The 10,242-nt window shown below is 47.1% G+C and overlaps 1 protein-coding gene across 1 annotated transcript in view; it reads right to left on the reverse strand.

The window, feature by feature from the left end:
• Serping1 (serpin family G member 1) overlaps window positions 1–8,170 on the reverse strand; it is a 10,162-nt gene extending 1,992 nt beyond the window's left edge. The window contains exons 1-7 of the mRNA XM_021194119.2: window positions 8,103–8,170; window positions 7,528–7,605; window positions 5,946–6,459; window positions 4,464–4,598; window positions 3,177–3,380; window positions 2,864–3,000; window positions 181–400 (exon numbers count right to left, since the gene is read on the reverse strand). Coding sequence (XP_021049778.1) covers window positions 181–400; window positions 2,864–3,000; window positions 3,177–3,380; window positions 4,464–4,598; window positions 5,946–6,459; window positions 7,528–7,581 — 1,264 coding nt within the window. The 5' untranslated portion in view covers window positions 7,582–7,605; window positions 8,103–8,170. The remainder of the gene's footprint in view (window positions 1–180; window positions 401–2,863; window positions 3,001–3,176; window positions 3,381–4,463; window positions 4,599–5,945; window positions 6,460–7,527; window positions 7,606–8,102) is intronic.
• Between the last annotated feature and the right edge of the window lie 2,072 nt (window positions 8,171–10,242).

Raw genomic sequence — 10,242 nt, forward strand, 5'->3', positions numbered from 1 at the left:
GTCTACAGAGTGAGTTCCAGGACAGCCAGGGCTATACAGAGAAACCCTGTCTTGAAAAACCAAAACCAAACCAAACCAAAACAAAACAAAAAAACCCTGTAGAATGATAGCCGAGTTTTAGCACCACCTTTCCCACTTCTCCTCGTGACCCGGGGAGTAACCACAGGTGGCCAGGCTCACCCAGTTTCTCCATGACTGACAGCATGTCTTGGCTGCTCTTTACTTTTATACGAGGCATTGTCAGGTAAGTGGCCTGGAATTTGGACAGCTCCAGCTTCTTCATGATGGCCTTGAAGACAGTGGGGTTGAGAGCCTCTTCTATGCCTTTAAGTTGGTGCTTTGGGATCTGGGGTAGTATGATCACAAAGCTCAGGTTGTGAGAGAGCTGCAGTTGTCCCACCTAGAAAGTATGAGATACACCTTATTAGCTCTTCCTTCCCCTGTCTCTTGTGCCCCAGGACTGTCTTTTAGTGTGTACTGTTTCAATAAGTGGCAGCTAAACCTGACTACCATGCTGTGCCATGAAATGGGGTGCCAGTCAATCTGACTGAAGTGTGCTGGTCCTGGTGAGAGCCCAAGGATTGAGCACAAGTTTTGGATCATACCTTGACTAGATATGTAATAACAGAGAAGGGATTTGGTTTTTTAAATTCCTTTTTTCTCTTCTCTTCCTTTCCTCTTTCCTCCCTCTCTGCTTCCCTCCCCCTTCCTTTCCCTCCCTCCCATCTCTTCTTTGTTCCTTCCTTTCTTCTTTTTTCTCTCTCTGTCTCTCTCTCTCTTTCTAAGATCTTATGCAATCCAGAATGCGTTAAAACAGAGGATGACCCTGAACCACTCTCTCTCCCTCTCCCTCTCCCTCTTACTCTCTCTCAGTTTTTCAAGACATGATTTCTCTGAATGGACCTGGCTGTCCTGGAACTTATTTTGTAGACCAGGTTGGCCTAGAACTCAGAGATCTGCTGCCTCTGCCTGCTGGAATTAAAGGCACCCACCATCACTTCACCTGACCCTGAACTTATGCTATTCCTGTTTTAACCTCCTATATGCTAGAATACTGGTATATACCACCACAGTTTTATGAGGCGCGTGGGATCAAACCAGCCACTTTGTGTAGGCCTGGCAAGCACTCTACCAAAGGAGCTTGAAATGTAGTTTATTTAAGCCCTGTTTCTTTTATACTTCCAATTATTTCTAGATTAGTTTTTTTTTTAAAGATTATTTATTTATTATATGTAAGTACACTGTAGCTGTCTTCAGACACTCCAGAAGAGGGAGTCAGATTTTGTTACGGATGGTTATGAGCCACCATGTGGTTGCTGGGATTTGAACTCCAGACCTTCGGAAGAGCAGTCGGGTGCTCTTACCCACTGAGCCATCTCACCAGCCCTAGATTAGTTTTTTTTAATTATGTATTTTATTTATATGAATACACTGTAGACTCCAGAAGAGGGCATCAGATCCTATTACAGATGGTTGTGAGTCACCATGTGGTTGCTGGGAATTGAACTCAGGACCTCTGGAAGAACTGCCAGTGCTCTTATCCACTGAGCCACTCTCCAGCCCTCTAGATTAGTTTTAATACCAAAACCAAGTCTGCCATGTAAATAGTTGTATACTGTACTGTTTAGGGAATAATGATGGGAAAAAAAGTTTGGGTGTGTTCAGTATAATTTTTTCTCAAATGTGTTCTGTTGATAGCTCTTTTAATCCATGGATGCACCACCCATAGTATGGGATACTGGTTCAAAAACCTTCCCTCTGAGACACTGCTATACACACACCTGAGTGTAAAGGGACCCAGAAGTCTTCCAAGGTGGAAACCAGGCTAGCTATGCAATGAAGATGTGTTTTCCTTACGTTCAGTTCGGAGACATTGCTTCCTACCCTACAGATCTGTGTCTTGCAGTTATAGCAAGGCAGGAATGCTGGGAATCAGGGAATTTACTAACTAGAATCTTTTGGGCTCCTCCTCTTCCTCTTCCTCTTCCTCCTCCTCCTCCTCCTCCTTTAGACAAGAACTCTATTTTATAGTTCTGGCTGTCCTGGAACTTGATATGTAGTCTAGGCTGGCTTTGAACTCACAGAGAACCACTTACCTCTGCCTCCCAAGTGCTGGATTAAAGACATGCACTGCCAAACCCAGCTTGGGTTCCATATTCTGTTCTTTTTTTTTCCTCTCCATACCCATTAAAATAATATTGATCAATTTCTGATAAGGAACTTAATTCAGTCTGGTATGGTAGCACACATCTTTAATCCCAGCATTCAAGAGGCAGAAGCAGNCAGATCTCTGAATTTGAGGCCATCCTGGTCTACAGAGTGAGTTTCAGAACAGCCAGAGCTCTACAGAGAAACTCTATCTTGGGAAAAAAAAACAAACAATAAAGAAAAATCAAAACACAATAAAAAATCAACACCTGTGTATATACACATATAATACATATTTGCACATATCCAGTTATACACCCACAAGTGCATAAGAATACTGTAGAACAAGTGCACACACACACACACACACAGAGGACTTGGCAAGCTATCAGTTTGCCCAGAGTTCTGGCTGCTAAGAGAGAGAGATACACAGAATTAAAACACGACTCACTGTTTGCCATTTGATGCGGTAGAGATGAATGAAGAAGCTTTAGAATCGTTTCTAGACTCATGCCTTCCAGCCTAAAATTCCCTGCCTTGGCCAAAACTAGAGAGAGGAGAAGGAGAGAAGAGGGTGGGGCTAATGGATGGAAGAAGCAGAAATGGGGAATTTGCAAACAGGCATCCCATAATGATCAGGAGAAAGGAAGTCACTGCAGAAACGAAGCCAAGACACTCTGGTTTGAAGCAGGACTACAGTGAGCTCAGAACTTACCTTGGCCTTCAGAGTCTGGTCATTGAATTGGGCCACAGGGTACTTTTTGCTACTCATCATGGGCACTTTAATCGCAGAGTTTTTGTAGAAGAAAGGCACCTTCATCTTTTTTTGTTCAAATGCTATCTTCCACTTGGCTAAAGGAAGAAAGGGTGGCTGTATTGTAAGTAGGGGCAGAAGGGTGTTAAAGAGTGTGTTAGGGAAGGGTAGGACTGTCAGTCACATGGGAATGTGTCTGTGGAACTCTGAGCCTGGAGACAGGAGGGGAGGCAGAACGGCATTGGGCACACTACCTGCCTGGTATTTCCCTTACCACTCAAGTAGACAGCATTGAGAAGGATGAGGCGGGTGTCAGAGGGCAGGCCGTCCAGCAGCTCACGGATCTTGTGGTTGGTGTTCTCAGCCACCCAGGTGTTGATGAGTTCTAAGTTAGCAGCGCTGTCTGGGCCCAGGACTCTGGGGCTGCTTCCATACAGGCTCTGAGAGGCATTCACATAGGTGTCCCTTATGGCCAGATCTGAGAAGCAGGGCAAGGCAAGGAAGTGAGTCTTCTGAGTAATCCTCCCCTCCTGCAAAGGGCAAGTATGAGAGAGAGCACCCGTCCCATAGGTTCTGGCTTCGCTTTGTCCTTATTTATTTATTTATTTATTTATTTCTGAGATGGCTACACTATGTAACTTTGACTAGCCTAGAACTCACATAGACCATACTGACTTGGAACTCACCTGCCTCTGCCTTCAGAGTGCAGGGATTTAAAGACCATCACATTTGTCCAGGTTTCCTTGGTTCTTCTTGCTCAATCCAACAATGACAAAATGCTGGAACAGGGACCAGCCTACTCCTCTATTATAGATGTGCAAATTAGGCTCAAGAAAACAAACTGGGAACTGAGAGCCACAGAGCCAGCTCCTCAGCACCCCTGCGGCTGACCAGCCCTGGCTAGACCATGGTTGCACTTGACTTTCCTCTCTGTTCTTTCCTTATTCAGCAGGAATAGACCCTACTTCCAGGCCTCAGTGGAAGTTCATGACAAGACTTCCTGACCTTTGCTCTCACAGCCCAAGTCTACTGGAGGGAATGTGAGTTCTTGAAAGAGTGGACTGCTTTGCTGAACTAAATAAATCAACATATTTGACCAGCGACAAATTTGATCAAAATAGATCAAAACCCTAGGCTTTGCTTAGGCTTCATGTAGCCTAAAACCCAGAACCTGAAACTTCTAGCCCTGCTGTTAATGGACACACAGGGCTTTCTTATTCTAAAGAATGCAAATGAGCCGGGCAGTTGGGACACACGCCTTTAATCCCAGCACTTGTGAGGCTAAGTGGATTTCTGAGTTCAAGGCCAACCTGGTCTACAGAGTAAGTTCCAGGACAGCCAGAGCTACACAGAGAAACCCTGTCTGGGGGTGGGGGGGAAGCAATGATTTGCCCGGGTTTCACGGGGAAGGACCGTCCAGCTCCTTGGATCCACCTCAATGAAACTCCTGTTGAGGCCCCCATCTGCTCTTACTCATCCCCAGTACGGGCTCTCCATCTTCTTTCCCAGGCTTTCTTTTCCAGAATCACCCAACAGCTTACTCTCTGCCCTGGACACTCACCTGGGCTGTGGAAAATCTGAGACACAGAAGTGACACCTTTGGATGAAAAGCCCTTTAGTGCTTGGTGGACACAGGCAAAATCCTTGGGGTAGGAAAGGATGCTCTCCAAGTTGCTCTTGGTGTTGTCTCCAGCCCCTGCAAGAGAGGACAGAGAGAGATGAGGACTCTTTGGCGAGTAATGGGAGACCTACTATTTGAGACAGGCTCAGGACTGGCTAGAATGCAGGGTGTTTTTTGCTACGTTAGGGGTCTCAGAGCATCAGAACCGTATTCTGGAAGACAGTTCATGTGTCAGGAAGAAGGCAGTGGGCAGTCCCAAGTCGTCTTGATAGACTTCTCCAGGACTTGGAATATTCTCCGTCCCTGCTTCTCTACCTCTGCACATCCCATCCATCTTTCTAGCCACTTCCACATTAACTTTATTTAGATGGTTCGGATTTACAAAGGGTCATCCTACAAGCAGAGGCATTTGACCACTATTATCAAAGAGGACGGATGTTTTTCACTCATCTTCTCTGTTCTAACAGCTAAAATTTGTCAAGAGCATTTCTTCTACTCCAGGTATTCTACTATCTCTCCTATGCTACCTTATTAAATTGTCACAAACCTTTTACATAGGATACTCATGCTCCTATCATATAAAGGAGGACCCTGAAGTTTCAGGGATTATGTGACTAATGTTACTAATCTAAGGCCACAGAGCTAATAAGTGAAAGATGAATGCAGGACTCGAGCTAAAATTAATGTGTTGAAACCAACTGGCTAGAAAGGACCTCCCAGGAGACTCTGAGGACGTCTGAGGAGAATGGTCTGGTTATTATGCCTGGGGAGTTGGAAGCTTTCAGCTGTGGTAGCTGATATTAGGATTTGGGGATGTCGGGAGAAGGAATCTTGTGCATGAAGTCTCTAGGAATCTTTCTGGAATTTTCCTTGTTGGGGTATGAGGAGTGTCATACCTCTCTCTCCACTGCCTGTGGTAATTGGTAATTGCCTTTTCCCAGATGAATCTCTCTCCCGAAGGCTGACGGCTTTTCACCTCCCTACTTGACTGTGGTAATAAGCCACAGTCAAGAGAGGTTAAGTGAACTGTCCACGGCTGCGTAGCTAGAAAGTGCATCACATGATTCTATCTTAGGTCTATCTCTGGTGATTTCATCTCTTATCACCTTCCATTGTTTTGAACCATGATTGGTGACTGGGACCTTATTCTATATATCATAGGAGTTTAGTTTATAAGCAATTGTACAAGCCGAAGAGATAGCTCAGTCATTAAAGGTGAAGCTCACAACCCAAAATAGAAGTAATAGTACCTAATTAAATCACTGTTAAATGAAACCATGTTCAAGAGCGAAGGCCTATCACCCCTACCATGTAGCGCGTTTTACAGCTTCTTTCCTGAGACACAGCCTCGCAGAAGGTCTGTGGTTGATGATCCCCATGAAAGGGTCCCCCTTACAGCCTGGACAGAAGTCAGAGTCTTACCAAGAAGAACCTGCGTGAGGAGGCTGGCAATGCTGAATGGGGAAAAGGCCATGTTGGTCTCAGCCATCTTGGTAGCTGAGAAGGCGTGGTAGAGCTTCACGGAGAAATCTGTCAAAGCCCCTGAGAGCGTAGCCTCTGAGGAGCCTCTGTCTGAATCAGAGCACTGGGCAAGTGGCTCCGGGCAGAAGGGTTCAGTAGGAGCCTGGGTGGGAAGATCTGAGGCTGTGGAGGGCTGGCTGGAAGAATTCAGAGGGGGCGGGCCGGGGGAATCTGAGGGTAGCTGAGCAGCTGGCTGGCTGTGCTGGCTGAAGGACTCGTTGGCCACTTTACCCATGGTGTCATTTGTTATTTTGATAGCTACACTGGTGGTTGGCCAGGTAGAGGGCTGTACTGTAGGCTCAGGAGGACTCCAGAAGTCATCTCTTTCAGGGAAGCTCTCTCTGCTTTGCGCCCAAGCCTCCAGTGGGTCTTCGGTGCTGTGGCTGGTAGCTTCGGGATCCGAGAAGGCTCTGTCCTGTGGTTCAAGAAACAGTGTTTCATTTCCTGGTGAGCCACAGTTCCCTCAACCATTCCAAGCAAGAAGAGACGATTGGGAACATATCGTACCAGTTGCTTCTGGTATAACCTGGCAGGTGAAACCTTGGACCAACCCCACAATTCCTTCAGAAATAGGCAATGCTGAGGGAATTCTCCGCGGGAGATACGAGGCAATTCTGATTTTGGTTACCAGTTATCTGTGTCCAGTGACCGCCATGCAAGTAGCTGTTTTCTTGTAAATATCGACTTGTTTTGACTCACTTGCCAGGTTAGTGCAATTGCGAGTCTTATTTTAGGACTGTGGATTTTCCAAGAGTGAATGCAGTGCACCAGTGGGAACTGAAACCAATTAGTGTTCCAAAAGGAAAGGAAGAGATGGTGGGGACTAGGTAACCCCAGCCTTTGAAGTGGAGACAGGAGAATCTCTTTATGTGGCAGTATATTCAGAAGTGGGAAGGAAAGTGTGTAAAATCCAGATTAACCAGACATTATGTGCTAACTAGCTCCTCACCCAGGATGCCAGCTTCCAGCATATTCCACTGCTCATCCACCGGAAGCAAGCACTCACAGTTTTCATGAGTTGACTTGTTACCCCTGTCCTACTAAGGCTACCGGGACCACAGTGCTCTTAACCTTGGTGCGGGTCGAGGTCTGTCCGCTAGCCTTCCTCCTTGCATCGGGCTTTCTACAGACCCTAGCTTAGAAGAGACCGTCACAGCAGCACGAGGGGTGGAGGGTGTCTATTTTTCACAACTTGGGCTTGTTCTTCATCTTCCCTTCTGTGACCCATCTAAGCCTGGTTGATGGGTCTATGTATTCTCCTCTTTACATACTGAATTAAGGAAGCCTGGAAAAGGGTCCTGCCCAAGGTTATTCAGCTAACGAACCTTCCAATATACAACCCAGTCCCTCCAGACCCTGGTCTAACGCTAGTTCAAGACTCAACTTAAGATTCCCAGGAGAGGCTTCCCTCCTTCGCCTAGGCCTGAAGACTTAATTCTCACTCCTACCCCCCACCCCACCGGCTCACAGGGGGACCACTTACCCCAGCCAGCAGCAGCAGCAGCAGGAGGGTCAGTGGGGTCAGCGTGGAGGCCATCTGGGCAGCGAAGTCAGCTGCGTCCTATGAAGCCAGTTAGCCTCAGAGCCAGCGGTGGAGCCTAGGAGCTCAGGGGTCCACCCCATCCCCGGGCCCGCCCCCATTCCATTCCAGGCCTCGACCCTTCCTTGGTGTGTTCTCTCCTCCTCCCTCTGGGGCAACCTTCTCCGTGGCTCCGCCCTCTGTTTTGTTTTCCCCAAACCGCTTCCCTTTCCCGGCACCGGCTGGCCCTTCTCTCCCTTCACGCCCAGGTCTCGGCCCATCTGTTCAATCTCCCTGGTCCGCTTAACTGAACAATAAGCCAGAGGCAGCAGGAGGAGGCCAGGGCGAGCTGGGCAGCACAGGAGGAGGAGGAGGAGGAGGAGGAGGAGGAGGAGGAGGAGGAAGGCTCAAGTAGAATCTAGTGTATGGAAACTTCGGAAATAACAAACCGGCTGGAGAGTAGGGGATAAGGAGGCTGGAGATCTCCCTGCCAAACCCTGTTTAACTTTGTGTTCCTCCCAAAGCCCCCATTACCAAACCTGGTCCAAGTTCTTGGTCACTAGGCAGCTTCAGGGCAGAGTGAGCGGACAGTCGCAGAGAATCAGTGAAGGTGGGGTGTGGGGGCACTCTCAGCTATTGGCTGGTTCAGGACACAGCCCAGTTAAAAATTAAGGATGATTGATTGCTAGTGTGAGTTCCTGTAAATCAGGATGGGACGGATCGGACGAGTCTGGAACTGTGGGCCAGTTAGGCTGGAGCTCCTCTTGGAATGGGGTAGGATGTGACCGGTTGGGGTAAGGAAGCTTGAGTGATGCTCTTAGCAATCTTAGTGTTTTGTGGATCAAGATAAAGGCAGATGAAACACACAACGTGCCCAGGGTTTGACAATGGATGAGCTCTTTTAGATTAATGGGTAAAGCAAGCCTTTGGAAATAGGCCAAGCCTTAGAAGTAGTTAAATGGCCTTCCATTGCTCTCATTTGGAGATATGCCAGGCTTGGACCCGAGTCTCCTAAAAACCTAATGGCTGCGGGATCTTCCCCAGTCCTACACATAATCAGTGGTTCCAGTTTGAGACCCAGGAATCTGAGGTTCCCAGCTGAGCCCTGGTTTCAACCCCTAGTTGCACAACAAACCAAAACAACCACAAACGCCAACAACTGAAACAGAACAACATTAACCCCAAACCAACCCAAAAACCAAAAACCAAATCCTGAGGTACATGTATTTGTGGTTGAGTTGTCACAATAGGCCTATTGTGGGAGACCCTGGCAAGGAGGAGCCCAGTTAGACTTGAATTTTAAGTAAATTCCATGCAATCTTGTAATATGCTTGTGATAAAACTTTTTGTCATTTGTTTTGTATCTAAAATTCAAATTGACTGAGCAGTCTGTATTTTATTTTGGATCAAACATCTTCTGCAAAAGCAGGCTGTTCTCCCTGGTAAAGTGCTGAAGCTTGTGAAGTTTTGCGGTTTAACTGTAGGTCTGACCCTTCCTTGCCTTTGCCTCTTTCAGGAAAGTTTGTTTGTAGTCGGAGATCTGATACTCAAGGAGAGGAGAGCATTCATATCTTCCCTCGGACCTTAGAAAAGTCTTCTACCTCGCTCTGAGCTTCATTTTCTGTAACCACTCCAGGAGCTGCTAAACCGTAGGGAGTTTCCATAATCTCAGAGCTGTCCTTTGAAGAGCTGCAGGCAAATTCCACTTTATATCCGGGGCCCCAACTGTTGGCCTTGAGGCACGAGGAGCTGAGGATTCTGGGAAATGGGTGAGCTAAACTAAAAAACCAATACATTCATTGAGTTCTTACAACATCTTTGTGTTTGCACCCAGGAAGTAAGTACTAATATTGATCACATCTTAAATGAGGTATTTATTATTTGTATTTTAATGAGGCTCAGGGCCTGGAGAGATGGCTCAGCAGTAAGAGAGCACTTGATTGCTCTTGCAGAACATGTGGGATCAGTTCCCAGCACCTACTTGGTAGCTCATGATCATCCGTAATACCAGTTCTGAGCATGGAATACCTTCTTCAGATCTCTACAGGTACCAAGCACACATACAGTGCCCATACAAACATAAAGGCAAAGCACTTAGTCATATAAAATAAAATAAATGGATGAATAAATTAGGAATGAAGCTCAGAGTAATTACTAGATTCACGGAAGACAAAAGAGTATGGTTTAGATCTGCAGTGTCACCAACAGATGAATCTATGCTGAACACTTGCCTTCACCAATAGCTGGCGGCGGCACTCACGGTCTGTGAAGGCTGCAGAACTTCCAGGAGGTGGAAGCTGGCTAAACTGACAGTAGTGGGTGTCTACCCGGCCTTTGATGCTGGCTGGTCTGCCTTTGACGCCTGGTCTGATCTGCCATATGTGAACAGCTTCTGCCCCATGCCAGCACAAGTAGGGCTGCTTGCTATGCCTTCCTGGAAAAATGCACTGAATCCCTCTGATACTGTGAAGCAGACTTGACATTTTAGCTCTGAAGTTGCCTATGTCAGGTATTTTGGTCACAGAGACTTGACATAACTCGTATAGAAAATTGGTTCCAAGCTGGGCGTGGTGGCGCACGCCTTTAATCCCAGCACTCGGGAGGCAGAGGCAGGTGGGTTTCTGAGTTCGAGGCCAGCCTGGTCTACAGAGTGAGTTCCAGGACAGCCAGGGCTACACA

Source organism: Mus pahari, chromosome 3 (assembly GCF_900095145.1).
Source record: "Mus pahari chromosome 3, PAHARI_EIJ_v1.1, whole genome shotgun sequence".
NCBI classification, from domain to species: domain Eukaryota; kingdom Metazoa; phylum Chordata; class Mammalia; order Rodentia; family Muridae; genus Mus; species Mus pahari.